General features: G+C 32.7%; 1 protein-coding gene and 1 long non-coding RNA gene across 5 annotated transcripts in view; one reads left to right on the forward strand and one right to left on the reverse strand.

Moving 5' to 3' along the window:
* SLC16A7 (solute carrier family 16 member 7) overlaps positions 1-13,727 on the forward strand; it is a 218,673-nt gene extending 204,946 nt beyond the window's left edge. For all 4 annotated transcript variants that reach the window (XM_072655235.1, XM_072655234.1, XM_072655237.1 and 1 more), the window contains one exon: positions 1,052-13,727. In XM_072655235.1, the coding sequence (XP_072511336.1) occupies positions 1,052-1,323 (272 nt within the window). In that variant the 3' untranslated portion in view covers positions 1,324-13,727. The remainder of the gene's footprint in view (positions 1-1,051) is intronic.
* Positions 8,407-22,572, reverse strand: LOC140534320 (uncharacterized). Its single transcript, XR_011977238.1, has 3 exons — positions 22,478-22,572; positions 18,734-18,850; positions 8,407-8,493 (listed from the first exon to the last, which is right to left on the reverse strand). It is a non-coding gene; the product is annotated as an uncharacterized lncRNA (long non-coding RNA).
* Positions 22,573-23,541: the final 969 nt, after the last annotated feature.

A 23,541-nucleotide genomic window follows, 5' to 3' on the forward strand; every position in this document is an offset into this window, starting at 1 on the left:
AATTGAATTAATTGGAATTGAATCTATTATTAGAAGCGACTACCTTCATTTGGAGTTGAATTATAAGCATTGGAATTTGTCATTACTTTAATAAAGATTTTTCATATGCCATTAACATGTACACATAGATATATGTACAATTTCAGTAGGGTTGAGTAAAGCTTATTTAGTTTTCCTATTTTGAGTTAATTTAATTCAAATTAACATTTACATTTTGAAATTTCCCTTCGAAAATAGTAAGATATATTTAATGAAGTCATTTTCAAAAGGTAATACAGTTACATATGAGTTTAAATTATTCCAAGGGGATAGTACAGTCTTAGGATCTCACTAATAATGGAAACTATTATATCAGCATTAGAGTCTAAATCAATGAAGGAGAAGATGGGGAGAATATAATAAGAAAGGGGGCAGAATCACTAAAGCACAACAGATTGAAATGAATAATGATTTCCATTTTCAGTTATCTTAATACATTCTGTGGTCTATGGTTAAGTGATATACCTTGATTATTATGTATTATGATAACCATAGAAGAAAAGAAAGGGAAAGAGGGATATAGTAAGGAAATAAAAATTTTAAAATATATATGTATATATGTGTCTTTATATATGCACATACATACATGCATACACACACAATATCATATGTTCTATTAATATTGCACCTAAGTTTGGGGAAACAGATATTTTTATCCTACTTTTCTTTGGCTGACCAAAGTCATGTGAATTAAATTAGAATTGTATTAGTCTATAGGATAAAATGCCATTTGGCCAGAAGTGTAGGGATGGAGATATCTTGAAAGATTAAAGGTACTTAATATGACATTTAAGGACCCTCCTAAGTTATGAAAAAGAAAGGTTCGAAAGGAGAAAGCACTTTGGAGATACCTATATGTCTATTTTCTCTTTAGATATTTGTGATAATATCAAACCCTAAATTTTTATTTTCTGTGAATATAATCTAATTTATGCAACTTGTTTGGATTTAAAAATATTACAATTTTCAAGTTAATCTTTATCTCACCTCACACATGTTCTTTGTGTTTCAGGTAAACTGGTGGATGAAACTGGAGAATATAAGTACATGTATTTTTGCTGTGGGGTGATTGTGACTATATCTAGTATATGGCTGTTTATTGGTAATGCTATCAACTATAAGATGATGGCAAAAGAAAAAATGTTAGAAGAAGAAAAGCAAAAAGCCCTAAACCATGCTGACTCCAAGGAAGTAGAGCCTTTGACCAATAAGGAAAATGAGGATGTTTCTGCCCTAGCTACCAAAGTACTTGAAGATCCCTCAGAAAGAGAAACAAATATTTAATGAAAATCATCCCTCAGATGTCAGTGTTTCCAACTTACCTTAAAATATAAGGCTTTTTTTTTTTTTTTTTAGTTTTAACAATCAGCCATAGTTATTGATGGAGATAGAATTATAGAATTTTGTTCAATGACAAGATTCTTATCAGTTTATTATCAAGAGCTTTTTTTTTTTTTTTTAATGATTGTGGTGGTGGTGAGATTTTTTTGTTGTTGAGTTACAAATATGCAAAGGAGTCCAGTCTCATCTGTGATTCTGAACTCTGGATAGAATATTGATTTAAAGTCTTCCAGTGACAAGTGAACTTGGTCACACATACAGAAGTCAATTCTCATTACTACGTTATCTGCTTCATGTGCTACAGGAAAATATTTGTCTGAACCCTCAGGATGATTCTTATTCCTATGGATCTCACCTCTCCACAGTATTTTATTTTTTAATGCTTTACATAAAAGAATGGAATGGACTAAAGGAGGGAAAAGACTGCTACAAAAAGTATTGAGGATAAAACCAACACCAGACCTATGTATAAAGCAACCAATAACATACTATTCATGGGGTTTTTGTTTGCTTTTATAAAGTTCAGTATGCCCAGGGGGACAAAATGGATGTGTAATTTTTTGCGTTAGCCTTTACAGTATGAATGTTAAAATCAGGAGATGAAATGAGTTGGTCTTTACTCTAAATTAATGATTAAATGATAGTGTTTGTATATATATAAAATGGCATTTGTGAAAAGTGATGAAATTGATATGCTAAAACAATTACTTTTGCGGCCATATGTTTTTATTGTTAGTTCATTGAGTATGACCTACAGAAACAAATCATATCTTTTAAAAGTTTTAGTTATTAAAGTATATCAGATAAAGGAATCAAAAGAGATAGGGAGTCAAGAAAAATGGTTGGGAATCAGCTAAAGTAATGCATTTAAAACAGATCAATGGCAAGAAGTAGCATTTAGGGATTTCTATTGAATATGTTAGTAATCTCAGGTTAGAGTTTTATTTTTATTTTCTGACTGGTCCATTGACATTGTATGGTATGACCAGCTGGCTCTCTTGTTGACAGACCTTCATTGGGACTAACTTATGGTTTTCCTCTATACCTGGAGGAAGTGCCTGCATTAAAGGTGAGCAGTCTGAGTGACTCTCCAATCCAGTGGGTCTTCCCAGTGTTCTGGACACACAGATAGCTAATCTAAAATGCCTCAACATGATAGTACTGGAAAATTCAAATCCTGTAGCCATGAGACTCAGACAGCTTATGGAAGCAACTGAGTGAAACAGTGTCAAGTTTGGTTCTGACCATTTCAGCTATCCCATTTTTATTTTACAGACATAACATGGAATATAAGTATGAGAAGTTTGTGTTGCTGCTTTTCAATTTTAGGGACAAGTTTCTCATCTTTCGACCCTTGCAAAATTCCTGGAAATCTCAAATACTATTTTAAAGAAAATTAGATATTAACCTTATTCTTTCAAAAATCTCTAAAATTAAAAAAATAACATTTCAAATTAGAAAATATTATTAATCTGACAATTTTCATTGTAGATATTAGATATTAACTTCTACAGATTTGAAATTTAGTATTATAATTAATAAAATATTGCATGCTTTCTTACTGGGGTGAAATCACCTTAATGATGTCAAATTAAATTTTCTTTCTTGCTCCTGTTTTTTTTTTCCTTTCTTGCACTTAGGGAAGGTGGCTATTCTGATAGACAGTAGGAGAATACTTACATATCAATCCTTTTGAAATAGTGAACAGTGAAGATCTGATTCATAAATATTTATGTACAGTTTATACAAGATACTTGTACATCTTTTTTAGGAAGATATGTGAAATTTCACATTTCATTTAACCTTCACTTTTTTAAAAATAACATGTAAGAAGTGTTAGTATACCAAAAAAAAAAAAAAAAGATTAAGTAGAACGAGATGTGCCAATATCACAGGTAAACAAATCAGAGAAAATTTGGCAAGTGTGAGAGTGTATTTAAGTGAGTTATGTCTGATCTTGATGTTTAATTTAGCTATTTTCATATATTTATATTTTTACATTCCACTCTGATTTGTCATAACAGGGGCAGAATCACAAATTATTTTCCCCCTTTCTAGACTTAGCCTTTTCTGGAAACAAAAACCTCTTTCATTCTTAATCTCTAAGATCCCTGATTAAAATAGTATGAATCTAAAGCCACATGTATAAGAACTAAATAATTCCAAGGTATGAGATTCTAGTCTTTCCCATCAGCTGGAGGTGACCTCTGCTGCAGTGGCCTGAATTTTCCTTGCTCATTTTTTCTCTCACCCAATGAGAGGGGCAACTTCTTATAATTTGCTCCTACCGATCAGTTTCTGGTTAAGCTAACACTGTCATTTGTTGGTTTTAGTCATTGATTCTCTGTTCCTAGTACTGTTTTTGTTTTTAAACATTTTTTTAATGAGAAACAGAACTATTGCTCAACAGATCAGCTTTCAAAAACTCTTAGAGTGACACACTTGCACTGTACAACAGTATACATATGCACATTTGATCCCCATTCAGAATTGTAATGGGGGTTAAAACTGAACACACTTGAAATAGTGGTGTAGATATATACCCACTGGGGCCAGACCTGTGCTAGGGTAGCCCAAAGTTATTCCATCAGGACTTGATTTGTTTTATTTGATTTCTAGCCTAGTTATTGCCTGTACCAAGATGAATGAAGAATTTAAGCCAAGGGTATTCATCATAATATGTCTCATGAGATAGCACATATAAAATTTTATATGACCGAACCAATACATGTTGCCCACAGTTCTTCCCTATTTTGAAGGTTGTGTAAGCTTCACAGCTTGTGAAATGAAATCTACTTAAATCCTCTCTGAGTCCTATTTTAACATTATTCTGAAGTCTTCTGATGCTATGTTATGAGAACAAAATGTCATAAATCAGAAACATAGATGATTTCTGTTTATGCAATACCTCTTTGCACCAAGAAGGAGAATCATGTGCTCTGGAATTTCCAGAGTTGATATGGAAAGGGGTTTCATTTTTTTAAGCTTGGAAAAATGTGAAAGAATTTAGTTCCACGTCTATGTTTTTCATGAATTACCCTTTTACCACACACACCTTCCTTTAGTGATGTACCGTCTTTTTCTTGCACAAAAAAATGGCACAAATGAACTACTGTCAGCTGCATAGTAGGACAAAAACTTTGTGTCTTTTTATCTGGTTGCACTGATCAATCCACTGGGCGTGGTTCTGCCTGATCCTTTTTGCGTCCCATAGCACAAATTTCAGACAGATAGTCAAGATTGCAGTATGAAAATAAATGTCTCCCCCCATTCTGTTTAAATCTAATTGATTCACAAACTTTACCTGAGAATCATGTTCTTTCTGAGCCATTTTACCCATATACCTGACTTCAAACGTCTTCAAAATAGTGATATATTTAAGTTGGTAATGTTAGAATAAAGATATTATAAAGCCATTTCACCAATGTATGTCTGAATAAGCAACATTGCCTCAGTGAAACAATGGAAAACACCATGAGAATTTAAATACAGGAAAAGTTTATGGCAATTTCTCTTTTTAAAGAAATATGTCTTCTCTAGGAACATTAAGAATAAAATCCCAGATCAACTATAAGAAAAATGCTATGAAAATTGATCACAGCATTAGGCTCACTGCATTAGCCATTACAGTCTGAGTACAAGATAATTTAGTCCTTATGTGGACCAAACCACAGGGTATCTAAATTTAATGATAAGTTAAAATTGAATGGAAGCCGTTTTATAACACAGCAATGATTAGCAAACATGTGCCCCAAATGTCCCACATTTCTGCTTTAATTTATATTATGTTTTTACTTAGAAGATTGCTGGGAACTTGATTTGCTATAACCCAAATACATCATTTTTAATTGCTAGCATTTCTAGGAAATGCAAATGTTCCTGCCCTAGTCTCCAAATAATGCTAACAATGAAACAATGCCATGTCATTTTTTATGTAACTATTTTTCCTCATTAGTAATATTGACTTGTATTTATATAACTCAAGCATCATATATTTCCCTGGAGCTGGGTTTAGAAGAAAATGTTATTAACTTTTATGATTCTCTAATTCTCCATATTAATGGCAAATAGCTCATTAGCTGTTTGTTGTGATGCAAAAACATAAAAACTGCTCATTAAATAATGTGTTATCTTCTATGCCAAATTGTACTGATAAGCTCCATGTTTGATACTCTTTCCTGTAACCATCACAACAGGAAAATAATATGTGATTTAGTCAATTTAATTCATTTTTCTGGGATACATGTGTTTTCAATAGTTGTGCACCATTTATCCCTTATACTATGACTCAGTTCTTGTGTTCTCTTTGGATTGTATCCATTTCTCCTTTTATTATTATTTGCTTCACTGAAACTGAAATTTTCATTTACTCTTGTCTTGTTAACTTTATGCAAACGTTAGAGCCTGAAAGGAAGCTGCCCCCCTTTCCAATTTTCAGATGAGAAAACTCAAGCTGAGATTTGTGGCATGACTTGCCTAACGTAATATAGCTAATTTAAGGATAGACTGATGACTAGAACCCCTAATTCCTGAATCTCTCTTCCCAATACCTCATTCTGTCTCCAATATATTAAAAAAGTGTCTGTGCTCCTCCTTACATGCTTTAAAATGCTATTAAAATATTTAAAATAATTTTCTACTACTTGACTATTCATAGGACTTACTGTTGTTTCCATAACTATATTTTCTTCAAACTAATATGGGTTTATAGTTAGAGTAAAAACAATCACCTATAAAAGTATACAATTCAGTGAATATTTTAATTCAACAAATATTTATTAAGCATATACTGTATACAGAATAATGTATTAAAGGATGATTACATGTCGAAATATCATTGAGACATGAAGTAGTTCAATTTCAATTCTATTTCAGTAAATTTTTATTAAACACTTAGGAAATGTGTTAAACTCTAGAGCTGCAATGACAAAAATGAAATCAGGCCTTGTTAAGAAAGTTATTTTTTATTGAGTGAGAGCAATGGAATTGTGTACTGAAGTCATGTTTCTACTTTAAGCACAGAAATTTCAAGTATATTTATACCAAAGAGACAGTGGTATATCCATGTAGTAACCTCCTCCCTCTCTGCTAGTTTTCTTTCATCTTTCAGATTTTTTTTTTTACATTTAGATGGAAATAGTCTTCAATATTAAAGACAATATGGTCCCAAATGGGAAGTTGGGAAGTGGGAGATCAACATGAAGGCTGAAAACTCCAATTAGAGAAGTCATACAAGAATATTATGTGATATACAAAAGTAATAATTTTTTTTAGTTGATCCAATTTGAAAATTAATTGAGTCCCAAAATATATCTATCTGATTCTCTTTCCTAACATAACCAACTGTCTGTATGTTTTAAACAACTTTACATTTTTTAAGTTAAAGATATTTTGTTGAAGGTGCTTTCCTTAGTTACAGATGTAACTATTTTTATTTAAGCATCAGGGTTGTTGAATTTATTTTGACACACCACTCAAACTTTACTTCAGTAGTTAATTGTTAATACAAGGAATGCTATGCTATTTAAAATTTAATCAAGTTAGGATGTGAATGCAAAAAGTTCTTGCCTTTCACCAATGAATCTGAATGTCCTCCCATGGAAAAGACATTAAAGATAGACTAAAGTATGGTGTGTTGACCGTGGGACTCTCTGCCTCTGATGAAAGTTATTTTCAAATTTGTTAAAAAGCATTTTGGTGCATTGGAAAATTTTTCTTTAGTTATTTATTAGTTACATATTAGTCATTCTTTTTTTTAAATTAATTCCTTGAAATGCATGTAGTCTAGGTGTCATTTTAACTTTTTTGGAGGGCTATTTGGATCCTTACATTTGATTTCATTTCATTGCCTGAATGCTTTTGCATTTCTTTTGTGGTCTTTATTTTTGTTTATGAGTTCTGGTGATAAAGTGAATAACGTTCACTAATGTTCACAGTCTTTTCAGCGGCATTCCAATATGGGCTACTCATTCTATTTTTACTATGATAAATGCTCATTGTTGTTTAAGGATCCAATATTTTTCCCTCTGCTGAAAAGATTTTGCTATTATTTTGTGTTAAAATATTGGTCGTAAAAGAAACATGAGAGGTCAGATAAATGAGATAAGAATCTGTTCTATAACATACCCTAGGAATGGACATCCAGTCCTTTTTCTCAATAAAACCTGGGGGGGGGGGGGAAAGGGAGAGAGAGAGAGAGAGAGAGAGAGAGAGAGAGAGAGAGAGAGAGAGAGAGAGAGAGAGAGAGACAGAGAGACAGAGAGAGAGAGAGAGAGAGAGAGAGAGAGAGAGAGAAGAGAGAGAGAGACAGAGAGACAGAGAGCGCACTCCCTTCTTTGATGATTCATTGCACTTTGGTTTAGTTCAAATTGTTAGGAAATAATTCCTTAAATTAAGTTGAAATTGTTTTTTGGGGTTTTTTTGGTACTACTTCCACTCATTGGCCCTACTTCTGTCCTCTGAAATCAAACAGAGCAAGTCTTATCTCTTGTCCCAATGATAACCTTTCAAATCTTGGAAAACAACTATTGTTCCCTTTGTTCCCTTTAAGCTTTTTCTGAGAGGTGGGAAAATATTTTCTAGTACCCAAAATGTTGTTAAGCTAATATATAACTCTTTGAGATATTTTTTCTATTCCTATTTACCATATATACTACAGAAATCTTATAATTTCATACAGTGAGATCTACTCTAGTTAAATCACCTCCTTTTATGTTTGCTTTCTGCAAGAGAAAAAAAATAGTCTCACATGTGGCAAAGCTCAGCTAATAATTAATAAGTTTTGCATGAATATGCTTTTATCTAAAGACAAATATGTCCAAATTCAGTATTTTTATACAGCTAAAATAAGTTTGCCTCAATGGATATATTCTGTATGTACTTATTGTTTTTTCTTTATTATTAAAATGTGGAAGCCACAATTTTGAAATAGGTAATATATTACATATTAACTTTTTTTCTCCATTTCAAACATTTTTTCTACTTAAAAGGTAGAAATGTTGGCATTTAATGATAAATGTTGTCATCATCTGGAGCTTCTCTAGAGTAGTAATAACATATTCTTAGTGTGTGGAATGTTGCATCCTGTTTAACTGAGATGAGCAAAACATCATCCTGGAAAGAAAAGATAATTGGTAAATTCTTGACTTTGTAGAGTAGGACATTTATTGTATTGATTCATATGTAGGTTGTCACTGAACAAAGACCACTCTCTTAGCATGTGGTTTTTTGAAGTAAAAAAAAATAGGTATGCTCTGAATAAAATATTGGTTATAGGCTTCACTCATAGTTTTTACAAAATATAGGAAAGAAGGCTGATCTATATTTGGACCAATATAATTTTCCTTCAAATAGTGAATTGTGCATCCTGAAATAATCCCTAACCATAGTCCTTAACCTCTTTCTAATTATTGCATGTCTACTTTTTTTTGTTCTGTCTTGACCTCTGTTTTTCTCTATATTCATCTCATTTTATGTTTCTTTCTGCCATTTGAAAGACCAGAACAGCTAAGACAGTAGAAGATCATCAAGGATTGCTTATAAAGCAATAGATATTTTCCACTCTAAGGAACAATTTTCCTACTCCTATGTAAGAAACTAATCTTGGGAATAGTTTAGAAATAAGAATTAGGACAAGCTTCTTGTCTTATGTAACATAGTTATGTAAAGACAGATAGAATGGTGAATACAATGTTTTTGAAAAAACAAAACCAGAAGTAAACAAAACCCTTTCTTTGACTTTTTAGTTTGCTCAGATAAAATGGATAGTATCCCTAAATAAATAGGTTAAATGGCTATCAAAACTTACAACTGTAGTGCATTTAACATAGCAACAGTTTTCACTTTTGGTTCACATTCAGAAATGTGTACCTATACTATTATATCCATAGATAGCCTATTTAAAATTTCATATCCTTAGTGGTTCAACCTATTCAAACATGTATACAGAAATACAACATAATTTCACATGTCTGGATTGACCAGGATTAGACATAATTCAAATATTAAAAATTTGGATAATCTTCCAAGAGAAATTAATACCTTATCTCTAAGAGATCTAAGGGCTCTATTAGTTGACACACTGGGATTGTCTAGTATGCATACATTCCGTAGGGATAACCATTTTTCCCTTACATAGGGCATGGGGGAATCCCCAGGTACAACCTGGGGGTCTAAAGACCTTGTTGTATGTTATTTGAAAGCTCTCAAAAATTTCATATGAGATAATCACAACACTAAGTCATTTAATGTCAGACACACTGTGTGCATTTCTTTTAATTCCTTTACTTAGTATATTTAAGTAAAATATCTGCATAGATTCCCAGTGAAGTTTTTTTTTTAATTTTACTTCTTTCCTGCTATTTTGTGACAACCAAAAATAGCAAAGAAACAATGAGGATGATTTTGCTAAAAGTATTATTAATAACAATGTATGGACTTGCTGATGGAATAATGCCTGCTATCAGAACTAGGCTCATCTCAGGATCTAAGATAGAGTGTAATAAAGGTACAGTAGAGGGCTAAAGAGAAATTTTAAAAAACTTAACTTAGAAAGAAGGCACTTATCTTAGCCTTAAATCATTTTGTCGATATCATATCTACCTTAACCTTTAATTTCCACTCTTTTAACTTCCTTCATATATCAAAGCCCAACTGAAAACTTGGAAAGTAAAAAAAAACATGTTAGATTTTGACTTAGCTGGTTCCCAGATCTGCAAAACTAGCTCCCTGTCTTTATGCAAGGACACCCATCCCCAGCTTCACAGCAGGTTCTTTGTTGTGAAGTTTCCTCACTCTCCTTGTGATAGCGTGGAACTGAGGAAAGAACATGAGGTCTAGGTTCACAGTTTATGGGTTCAAATGCCAACTTTGCAGTTGCTGCCTGCATAATTTCCTCATCTGTAAAATGAAAGAATAGATCAAGAACTTTCCTAATGATCCTAATTTTCCTGGGAGAAAAACGTCATTGGAAAACCATCTCTTTCTGAAACAAAGTAGGAGAGTAGGTGTCATCAGGAAAATTTCTTTGTGAGTTGCTCTCTCTGGTCGAGTGCCTTCTTTGCTTAGGGAAACTTTCAAGTTTGGTTTAATGGAAAGAACATTGAACTTGGAGTACAAAAATCATGGGTTCCAGCCCCTGCTTTCCTTGCATATAGCAGGTGCTCTATTCCTTTTCTTGTTAGACCTGGGGCAAATTAGTTCAAGTTCCTGGAATTCAGTTTCTGCTTTATAAAATCAGGAAAATGTGTTAGGTGATCTCTTTCAACTATGGAAAGCTGAAACAAAAAAAATTAAAGTTGGCCTCATAGTTCTTGAATGACAGAACATCCACCATACCAAAACGTTAACAAAAAATGTTTTCTATGAACATTTAAATGTATGTATAAGACAATAAATGTATATGTATATATGTATACTTACATAATTAAAAATGTGTATGTGAGAGGCATGCCCACCTCAATGTAATCAAATGAAGAATGTGGGTTATTATTGAATTCACTTTAGAGGTGGCCTTTATGGGGCAAACATTTATAATTCAATAAATAATATGAAATATGTTCTAGGGACAAAGCACTATGCTAAGCAATGGGGGGAAAAGAAAAAAACCCCAGTTCTCAACAATTTTATAGATTAATTTGGGAGAAGGGAGAATGCACAGAAATAATTATTATATCAGCTCAAATGTGATGAGCAGTCTAGACAAAATTATATATAATAATATTGTTACATATATTATATGTACATATTTATGGAAAATCACTGTATTTTGGCTCAGATGTTTTCATTTCTCATTGACAATTTGTTAATATCATTTGTGCCTTAACTTCCACATTTTCCATAATTATACCAAATAGCAACCATTCTTCTATAGTGGCTCATCTATTTTGCTCAGAAAGAACGCACCTTTCTCTTCTTGTCTGTTATAAAAAGAGAATTGCTAAGGCAAAACATAAAAAAACATGGTATGCAGAATAGGTAGCATGTTAACTAGATATGAGTGCAGAAGGGTGCCCTCAGAACTCAAACCAGGTATAAAGATTTACCTCCTGCCTTAACCTTTCATCCCAAGGGAGGTGGAAGGAACGATCCTTATCGACTTTTATTTACCATAAGATTTAGATTTGAAAGGGATCATTTACTGATGTTTAAATAGAAGTATTTCCTCAGCACAACAGAGAATGATTGTTTTAAACCAAAGTCTTGATGAAACATTTCCTAGGAAAGGTCACTCTCCGACATTAATGAACTCATGCCACACCAACCTTTCACCCCAAGCTTTTCTTCCCTAAACATTTTCAGTCCGGTAGAAAGTGGATTGAAGTTCCCTAATTCATCATCATTATTTTACCACATGAAACTCCTTAGCAATAAGAGATATTTAGCTAAAATTCACAGAAAAAAAAAATGGATGAGGGAAGGGAATTAGATTTAGAATATTCTTTGTACTTACTTTTTCTAAGTTGAATTTATTCCTAAAGACTTTATGCTGTAGTTTAACTAAAACTATAAATGACTTTTATTGCTGGGGTTTGAGAAATTGATCAGATAGTCATGTGATCAATCATTTTCAGCTGAATGAATTAGCCAGCAGAACTGTTTTAACTGATAAAGTGACCTAGAATTGTTCGTTATGTGGTTTCACCTGGTCTGTGGTCTGTCACGGATTTGTATCCTTTTAATTTTTTTCCCCAAATAAATGATCAGAGTAGATTATTTTTCCTTTAACTTCAATGCCCATTATAATTTAGGATGGAAATAAAAACTCCTCTTTCCTCCACCTTCCTACAGTTGAATGTATTTTAAGTCCTTATTATTTGTATCATTGGAGAAATATATTTTTATTTGTTTCTAGAATTTTTATATGTACATAGTAGGTTCAGCTTTTAGTAAATAAAAATTGAAAAAGATCTGCCAAAAATAAGGAAATGAATTTTTATAGTAACATATTTTATTATTTAACTAAAATTATTGCCATTTGATTTCTATTAGGAATACACTTCATTCAGAGAACTACAATGTCACATATCACTGATCTCTTGTTGTACGTAATTCTATTCAACATGTCCTAAACCTCTTACTTGTATAATGGAAAGTGCATTGCCCATGATAATGTGGAAGACTTGAGTCTCAGTCCTGACTCAGCTCCAACACTTACTGCCTATGTGAACTTGAGCAAGTTTCTTAACTTCCCTGGGGATGTTTGTTCATCTGGAAAATGAGAATATTAGTATTTGCACTAATCTCACAGCGTTGTTGAGAGAAAAGTGCTTTATAAACTGTAAAGTGCTATATAAATATGTTATTATGTATTCCTAAGCAACCTATTCCTTAAGCAATTATTGTAAGAATACTGTACCTTTGCTCTGAACTTATCCTTGCAGTACAATAATTTGTAGACATTGATATTTTAGAAAACCTCATTTAACATAGCTACTGAAGTTTATGTTCATTTTAAATCTATGTATGGTTTGACCATTCTCAAGGCTAAAGACAGACTGAATGTCTTTCAACAGAAGGACAGCCTAGCTAAATTCAGAGAAGTGGTCATCACTAGATGGTGGAGCCTAAGACATATTCTTTTCTTCCACCAAAATTCATAAAGAAAAAGGCAAGAAAGTGTTATGATCTGTGTTCATGGAGGCAATATCCACACTGATGAAATTAGGGGTCCCCAAAGTATGGGCAGAAGGTGTATGTTTTGCATGTAATTTGCAATGCCTTTTCAGATGCCTTTAGAAGATATTAACAGTATTCTATTATATGCAGGCAGGAGGTAAATTAGGGAAGTTATTTGGTCAGTTTCCAAAGTAGTACATAGCTAGCCTTTATAAGACTTCTTCCACTTCTTAGTTCATACTCAACCTTGAAATTCCCCATTTCTCTCTCCTGTTAGTCAAATATGCTATGCAAATATTGAAACATTAAGCGGCTATGCTTGATAATACACTTAGAATTACTGCTAATTTTATTTGCTAAATTATGAGTGCTTTATTTTAGCTTACAATAGAGAAATTTTGACAATCATTTGACTAAGGGTGCTACTCATTATCCCAAATCTTGACTTTAATAATAAACTCCTTTATCTGCAGAAATTTATTTTTGTAATGCACTAAGCCTATCGCCTTGCCTTTTTGCATATTGTTAACTGTATATGTTTTTTTGCATATTATTATATTGTATTACAATGATTTTTTCTGATTGCTTATTAAATCCTATTGCAAGCCTGTATTGGTGTTTAAGATGACAAGTTTGTGCATATATATTTATATACTAAGACAATTATCTCTATTAGGTTATTCAATTAAAATGAAAAGAATAAATAAAAGTCCCATATTAAGTTTCTGAAATGAAGTCAGTACTGTCTTTTTATGAAAGACTTTTCAACAGAAATAGTGATGTAATATGTCAAGTAAGTATGCTACATGTAAGGATGTTTCTCTTTTACCTGAATGAGTCCAATTTAACATCAGTGAGTCAGATATTTCCAGCTTTTTCATATGCATATACATATACACACACATATATGTGTGTGTATAAATTTCTGCATAATAAACATGTATATATATGATGTTTATATATATGTATGCACATATACATATATGTATATGTGTGTACGCATACACATTATGTGTGTGTGTGTGTGTATCTTTATTTGGTCTCATGACTTGGTTTAAAACAAAGACCTGGATTTTTGGGAATTTTACAGAAAAGTGCTATTCAAGAAGCTAGTACAAATGAGGGCAATAAAGGAATGAATTGCATGCTGCAGCCAAAAGTTAAAAAAAAAGAAAAAGCATACACATAAACAATATGGCAATAAAGGCAGACAGAGGTTCATCTCCATATGCAAGAAACTCACCCAGAATGAGGAGAAAGGGGACTATGTAGTGGAGAAAACAATAAAAATTGGGGTTTAAGGAACAATGTTTTATGCCCTAAAAATATGTTTGGTGGAAAATAGGCAATTGGTGTCAGATATGAGAAGGGACATTCCTAATCAGACTCATATGTGGTGGAGAAGTTCTCGGGGTTACTCACTGATACCCAGGCTTAGGTGATCTTCACGTAAGGGAAGATTCTTTACCGAAACCAGAAACTGGAAAAGGTTCTGAGTTGACCTTTTGAGGCATCAGAAGTGTTAGGACTAAGATTACTTCAGTTAGTCAGGAGTTTCATATAATTAGCAGCCATGAACTGAACTGCTTATAACAAGGTTAACGTAGGTAAGAAAAGTAGAAAAATACAATATAAAACCTATATGCTTTATAAGACCACTTAAATGAAGTGTTTCCATATTGGAGTCCTATCATTATAACATCAAATAATATAAAGATTACAATGATCACACATGCATCCATACACACACACATATGTATTGATGCTTATGTACATATATCACATTTCAAAATCATGAATGGAATGTCTTCAGCTTTTAATTGCCTTAAAATTAAATCATTACTTTTAATTCAGTTACATTATTCAACATTTTTATTCTTGTCAGGAACTTAAATCACCATGTTCATATCCAGTTAGTGATTAAAATGACATTTTTGGAATAATAAAAAAGGAAATAGCTAAGAGAAGATCAGCCCACCTGAAAGCCATTATCTTGAGGATTAAGTAACTGAGGTTCATTTGAGCCTAATTGTAGTAGAGATTAAAGAAGCATGGACTTTCAGCTCTAGGGCTCATCTTACTTGATAGTCCATGTATCTGGATAGTCCTAAATGGATGGGGACAGGGCAGGGTGGTGGTGATAGATTTGTATATTGTAGCTACCTGCACCACACAGTTGCACAACCACAGAGATTCTTTTGCAGATGCCTTTAATAAAAAGCCATACATGCAAATATGCTACAAAATTTTACAAATGCCATGGACTTTATAGGCTTTCAAAAAATTTCAAGTTTTACTCAGATGCCTTACACATCTAAAAAATGTTTAAAATTATACAGTTAGAGGTAGAAGTGTGCTTGACAATAATCTGGTCGTGCTTTCTATTTGTTAAACTTGAAGGCTACAAAACATCATTGAGCCATTCCCAAGAATGAGGCATTTTTATTAAATGTGGTTAAATGTATACTCCATATCTTTCATAAAATATGTCTCATAAGATATTCTTTCTTAGGTCATGCACGGATAGGCTAAATTTTTAGATCATGTGTCCCTCTGAATAACAGTGGCCACATACAAGTTTAGGCTATATACTCAATTCACCATAGTAACATCCATCTATACAGGGTTAATATAATTCATTTGCCTAAATTAATGTTTGTTAAATCACTGGCATTTTTAGGAAAACTAATTTGAGGACTGTAACTTTAATATCATCTAAACAGTTAATATTTATTTTAGCAAGTAGTACTCTAAACCAAATACATGCCTTAACAATTATAGTGTATGATAAACTAACCTTAAAGGGGAAAAAAAATATGTATTTGGGACTTCTTACACATGTAAGGAGCCAGGTGGCATAGTGGATAGAATGCCAGACATGGATCTTTCTGAGTTCAAATTTGACCTCAGATACTTACTAGCAAGTCACTTAACCCTGTTTGCCTCAGTTTCCCCATCTTTCAAATGAGCTGGAGAAGGAAATGGCAAACACTCTAGTATCTCTTCCAAGAAAACTACAAATATGGTCACATAGAGGCAGATGCTACTGAGAGATGACAACAAAAATACATGTTATATTTCTTGGGTGTGAAATGATGCTACCATGTTGGTAGTCTTTCTCTCATTTACGTTGAAGAATGCTATGATGTTGGGACCAGTTCATTCATTCATGTGCTGAGATGCATCGGCAAAAAGACACACAGTGGGCCACTCAGGACATTTATAAGGGAGAATAGCACTCCACTAAGAATAAAGCATATGTATTACTAGTGAACTTGTACAATTCACTAGCATTTTAACTAAACAATCACATCCTGAAATGTAGGATGTGGAGCAGAAGACAGAACTGAGAGATGACTGCTGTGCTGGTTAAAGTTATGGAATATACTTCTAACTCAGTCATCTATCTATATATGGGGCCTTGGCTCCCTACACATTAGAGTATCCATCAAACACCTTCAAGTCTACCTGCTGCTGAGTCTTGCTGTAGTTGCTGGATGGATGACAGGGTATCTTTGTGATATTACTGTTAGATCATTTTTCTACTTTGTTAAAATGACAAAAGGCAGAAGGAGAAAAATACTTTTAAATCTACTATTTTCGGGAGTTTATACTATATTTTCCAAATATAATATCTATAGTGACATGTTCTAATATTTGATTATGCGGTATTCTCTTCTCCAATTCTATTATATGTACATGTTTTCTCCCTTCAACTAGATAACAGCGAGGCCTCAATCAGTGCATATAATTAATCGCCTGAATGTGCCACGTTACTCTAATTCATATTACATCTTTCTGTTGTGCTGGAACCAATTACTATATTTTGCATACTAATAAACTTCAAATTCTAATATATATTCCTACTTCATGGGATTTGTTATTTGTGCTATTAAAGACTTAGCTGCATAATTTCTTTGAGGGCAGAATTTCATTTTTTACTTTCTTATATCTCTGATATATACAAAACTTGTCTTCCATAGTGCCACAACAGAAGCACAAGAAGATTCTTCAGAAAAGCCTATACCCTTAGTGAACATTCACTTGTTGAAGGGCATAATGAATAAGCATCATTTCAAACACAAAGCCTTTCTCATTTAGTAAGGAAGGCTACAAAATTATTTAACTTTAAAATTATTTTAATTAACTATTTATTGTTAAAAAATAGTATAATTTTAATATATATTTGTACTTATATATTTAATAACATAATATAATTTTAAAAATAATATAATTCATATATGAAGCAATTTAATACACATAATGTATTTCATGAGCTAATAGATTTAAAGCTGAAAGGAATATTGGAGGCTATCAAATTCAAATTCTGCCTGAGAAATTTTCTGACTATGACCATGCACAAGTCCTTTGAGCTCTCAGTCTTATTCTCCTCATCTGTAAAATGGGAATAATATTAACATCCTGCTCACAGAAATGTTGTGAGGATCAAAAGAGATATCGTATGTAAAGCATTTTGCAAAATAATGCATACTATATAAAGTATATATGCCAATTGATATAATTATAACATGAATACAATATAATTAATACTAATGCATTAATTTATCATAATTAATGTTATCAATTAGTTGCTAATATTAATTAATGCTATTGATATATTATTATATATATAATATCCTAATAAACTACATAAATGGTGGGAAACAAGGAAAAGTTCTGTTTTCCACAGTCCTCGATGACAAGAGTTGCAATCTAGCATGTACAGTTTAGAGGTCAGAAACTAATGCACAAGCTTATTGAGCTGTGTGAAGAAGGGCCTCCCAGAGAAGAGAACATAAGTCACATGGCCAGAGGGCAGTACTGAGGGAGATCCAAAGTTCAGAAAACACTATAAGAAGCCCCATCTTTCTGAACATGTTGTAGTTGTTTTGTAACCTTTCTGAGAAGGCTACTCATGCCTTCAGGGGGAATGAATGTAAAGATTAATAAAAGTTTTCCTGATTTCACAACAGGTGTTGTTTTTTGCTTAAGGTGAGCATGTTTCTCACTGCTGGGGGCTTATTAGATGGGTTCACTTCTAACATAAGTTCTAGCGATGATGATGATGATGATGTCCATGTCCAACCCCTTCATTTTATAGATTAGGAAACTAAGCATTTAGCAATTAGGATCACAATGCTAGTGACAGAGGTGGGATATATGTTAAGCCAATTCATAAATTTTTATTATTAGTGGCACTCTGGTGCAATGGATAGACAACTGGCATTAGGAAAGAGGCAAATTGGTCCAGTTCCTCCCTCTGACAAACTGGCTGTCTGGTCCTACTTTTCAGTACCTACAGGCAATTCTCTAAGAAATTGCTAATCTACATTGGATGAGGGAAATTTCTAATCAGGGACCTCCTTGCCCATTTGAAATCACTTGTCTAGATGAAAAATAATCATGATGATGATAATAACGGTAAAAATAATTGTAACCACCACAACACATCTTCTGTATTTGGATCACCATGACTGGGTAGATTGTGAGAGACACAACATTTAGATAAAATAAGGTACCAACTCTGAGTGAGGGTAGAATTTATTAAGTCCAGTCAGAGAATAAGGCATATATACACTAATCAATGACTCTAATGCAAAATAAAAAATGAAAAATATTTGAGAGATATGACAGCAAACTGTTATTAGGGTTTGTGAGAACCACAAAAAGCGTTTCCTGAAAGATAAGACAGTCAAGTTGTTTTAAGATATGGATACTAATTAAACGAGAATGATACCTTTCCCATCAAGTCTTTTTCTTCAAAATCTTCCCCCATATGCTCCATTGTAAGCTCTATAAGTAAGGACCTCATGGAGTCTGCAGAAAGACTTCAACTTCTTCCTTCCTCAGTCCCCTAGTATAATGTTATGCATTAGGTTGGTACTTAACAAATGTAAATTAGGTAGGGAGGAAACCCAACAAAAATATTAGAGTAAACTCCATTCCTAAACAGCGATGTGGACAAAAAAAACAGAGGAGGCATATTGAATTTGAGAAAAAAAGGAAAGAGTAGAGGATAGAAAGTCTGTTAAGAGGTTAGGGAAACTGTCAATGTGAATGATTGTGAAGGTCTATGTTAACCACTGAAATAGAAAGGAATGGTTATGAATATGAGGACTATTATTTAGGTAGATTCTATAAATTTGATAACAGTACATATTAGAAATTAAGGGAAATTAAAGAGTCAAAGAAAACCCCAATCAATCAACTAATAAGCACTTCTTGCAAGTACTATGCTAATGGTTAGGGATAGCCCTCCATTAACCCACCCAAAGACCTCCCAAAATGAAAATTATTTTAAGCTTTAAGGAAATCACAACACTTCAAAGTCTCAAACTTAGAAGACTAAGGGAAGGATAGTGCCATTGATAACAAATAGCAAAGGCAGATAATTTCACAGGGGAAAATATTGGCTTTGCTTTAGAAAATGTGTCACTGGGGCATCCAGATAGAGATAAACTGTGAGGACTTGGACATGTGAGATTAGAAATTGATAGATTTTCTGTTAATCTGTTTAGAGATGATAGTTGAAAACCAGGACATGAATTGTGGCAAAAACAATGCAAGTAGCTGGGAGGTCTACTATAATAATTGAAGGAAGATATGAGGAAGAATATTATATCTATATTATGTCTTTTTAAGTGAAAAATTTTAAGATTTGATGACTTAGAGTTAAACCTTAACAAAGTAATGAACACATTCTGAAAATTAAGAAAATGGAACTGATGGGGAAAAATAACATTTAGAAAAAAGTCAAAAGAGAGTAAAATCGGAGAAAAACAGCTATCTACAATTTTGGGAAAAAATACCTGGAATGTTCAACTTACAAAACAAGTTAGGAATTAGTATTTTTAAAGAAAAATAATAATAAAGTCTGAATTCTATATTTCAGGGAATTACAAAATAAGTTGCCTTGAAGTAGTGAAACCATAAGGTAAATTGCAAATTAGTAGCATCATTAAAATAAATATCCAGGGATATCAAGAGGAAAGAAATGAGTGCTAAGGAAAAGAACTATGATTCTCCTTAGTGAATCAGGAAGAACCAGCAAAGCACCCAGTGTTAAAGGAGACAGAGAACAGTTGGAATGTTTCAGTAGAATACCTGATTGTGAATCTAGGGGAAAGGAGAAAGTGTGTTGTGAAGAAGCAGTAGAATAGGCATAAACAATTTATTTAAGTAGTTTGACAGAGAACTTGACACAGGGTGCTTTAAAGTGGTAGTAAGCCTAGGTGACCAAGCAACACATCAAAAAAAAAAAAAAAAAAAGAAATGAAAACTTTTAGGATAAACTAATAGAAAGAAAGAATAAGGGAAAAGAAAGATATTCTCAAGAGTAGAAAACAAAGCAACTGAAGAAATAAGCAAGGAAAGAAAACCTTTGTCTAAAATGAAAAAAAAAATTGCCTTAAGGTGGAGAATGACAGAACTGTCCAGAAATGAAGTTTTGCACTAACTAAAAGTCACACTCCGAGAATCATCATAAAACCCTGAGTATTTTATAAAGTCTAGTGAAAGAACTGAAGGAAAATATAAGGAAGGGAAATTAGATCTTTTCATCAAAAAACTTGAAAAGCTCATGAATTATAATTGAATCATAGCAAAATGTTGACACCCTTGAAAATAAAAATAATGTGGAAGACAGAACTAAAAAAAAAATTTTTAATGATATGACAAAAGTTATTACAGCAAAGTTAAAAGGCAGTACAGTTGGAAGAACACTTGAGTGTCATAAAGTTTTATATATCTGGAAGTAACAGTTCAGAGAGATAATCTACGAATCATTAGGTTCTCAGTATATGATAAACCAAAAATAGGAATTACATATTTTATGGAATCATTAAGAAAATTGGCTTGAAGCATCAGAACCACAGGGCAAAGTACTGATTCACAGAAGCTACACAACGCCATCAAAGCAGGCCACAGAGCTTCCAGGCCAAAAAGATTGAAATCAATCAGAAATACAGAGATAATATACCCAAAGACAATATTCAGATTCATCTAAGAGTACTCATCAAAAATTACAAAGGAAAGGAAATAATTGAAATATGGTGGAAAAAGAAGAGGAGGGAGAGGAGAAGGAGAAGGAGAAAAAGGAGGAGTAGGAGGAAGAGGAAGCTAACCAAAACACTATTAATCCTAAAATAATTTATCCTGCAAAAGATGCATTATATATATATGTATATATATAACTTTGGTATTGTATTATAACTTTATAATTATATATACATATATATATAAATATATATGACAGTGTTATTCCCCCTACCCCCCAAAAAACTCAAGTGATTAAATTCTATGATTGTGGTTGGAAAAATAAAGACCCACAATAAACAATTTAGGACAGGAAATTTTCAGATTTCCAAAAATTAGAGAATTGAGAATTAAAACAATATTTGGATATTGTTTCATGTCAAACTAACAAGGAAGATGGAATATGGGAAAATTGATTATTGAAAGGAATAAGGATGATAAACATTGTGATTTATTGATTCTTTTGAATTGAGCAGTGAATTATTTTAACTATTCTTAAAAAGCATTAGAATTTATATGAGAAAAATTCCTAAGTATTTCATACCCTTTGATCCAGAATTTCCTTTGCTAGGGCAAGCCCATAAGAGATAATGAAAATGGAAAGATGATATGTGTAAAAATGTTAATAACAGTATTACTTGTGATTATAATGAAGTGAGGGTAATGTATAGCCAGAAATGTGGAGATTATTGAAGAAATTATGTTGTGTGTCCATAATGGAATATTACTTTGACTTAAGGTATGACAAATATGCAGAATTCATGGAAACGCAAGGAAGATTAGTATTAAGTAACTGAGACTAAAGAAAGAAAAGCTAAAAGAGGAAAATTCACAGTGACTGTAATTGCCAGAATTGAGAGACAAGAAAATACTGATCACATCCAATATTAACATTAATGTGATTTAATAAAAAAAATAACACTTTCCTCATTGCTATTTCAAATAGTCAGTTTTTGGTAACATACTTTACTCCTCTCTTTATTATGAATGAACATCAGTCAACCAACAAACATTTAAGAGCTGAAGAAATATTAATCTCAGTGACACTGTGCTAAGCTCTGAGAGGTACAAAGATCAATCAAAAAATAGTTCCTGACTTCAAGGAGCTTATATTATAATGTAAGAGACAATATATACATAAATTAATATATACAGCATAAATACAGAAAAAATGGAAGGTGGCCTTAGAATGAAAGTCTCTAGCAGCTAAAAGAAACAGAAAAGACTTTCTACAGTGGGAAGTACTTCTGCTGAGTCTTAAATAGAATTAGGGATTCCATGAGATGCAACTTAAGAGAAAGAACATTACAAGCCTAAGGGTTAAGACAATGAAAAGGGATGGAAGTGGGAAAAGAAGCATCATATTCAAGGAACAACAAAAGGACCCAATATAGTTGTATTGTATTATGCATAGAGGAGAGTAATATGTTTAAAGACTGCAACATACCTCCTTGTTTCTTCAGAGAGGAGTGAGAGGAGTGGGATGAGGGAGAGCTTCAGAACAAGCTCTGCCTAGGAATATTAGTCTCTGAATTCCTTTTAGCCTTTCCTATTATGTGGTCCAACATTTTATATCAAGCATTCATTGAGAGTGCAATAAAAATCTGTTGTCATAAAATTAGATAAAATGCATCATAAAAATATTTATAGTAAATAAACCAGATTTAAAGACAGTATGAAACTCCTGAGTTTAAACAGTTCCAGCTCATCTGAAGTGAGGAAACAAAGGAAGGAGAAGACGAATAGCAAGGAGAAGTTCACTAGGTTCTAGTAGCAATAATAGTTAAAAGCAAAAGAAAATGAAAACTGCCAAGTTCACTTCAGGTAGATCATTTCTTAATGGGTCAGTGAGCCAAACTAAGCTCCAATTGCTCATGATTCGGAGGGAGCGCTTCCTTTGATTTGCAGTTAGCTGGTTGTTGGTATTTGTGCTGGCAAGCATCTCACTTCCTAGTGCCTTTTTTTTTCAAAAGCTTAAAAATCCTGGACTTCCCCGGCTCAATCTTCTATCTTCTACGATCCTCCAGTCTCTTCTTCCAGCTAGAAATATGAACAGAGAGACAGACAGACAGGCAGACAGACACATAGATAGAAAGATAGATAGATAGATAGATAGATAGATAGATAGATAGATAGATAGATAGATAGATAGATAGATAGATAGACAGATAGATAGATGGACAGATAGACAGATTGATTGACTGATAGATTTTCTATTAACTTCCTGCCAAGAAGGTCCTACAAATGGAAATTAAAAGGGCCTAAAATAGGAAGAAGTGTAAATAATAAAAAGAGGGGAAGGTATTTGATAGGAGATGGAAGTTGGTGTCATTGGAATTCAATATATTTTGAGGTAACCTGGTCACACCTATGCTTTAGGTCAGTGGTTCCAAAACTCTTTGGTACCCTTTGGACTCTTAAAAATTATTAAATAACCCTAAGTGCTTTTGTTTATGTGTGTTATAGTTATAGATATCTACTATATTATAATTAAAACTCAATTTTAAAGAA

Source organism: Notamacropus eugenii, chromosome 3 (genome assembly GCF_028372415.1).
Source record: "Notamacropus eugenii isolate mMacEug1 chromosome 3, mMacEug1.pri_v2, whole genome shotgun sequence".
NCBI classification, from domain to species: Eukaryota; Metazoa; Chordata; class Mammalia; order Diprotodontia; family Macropodidae; genus Notamacropus; species Notamacropus eugenii.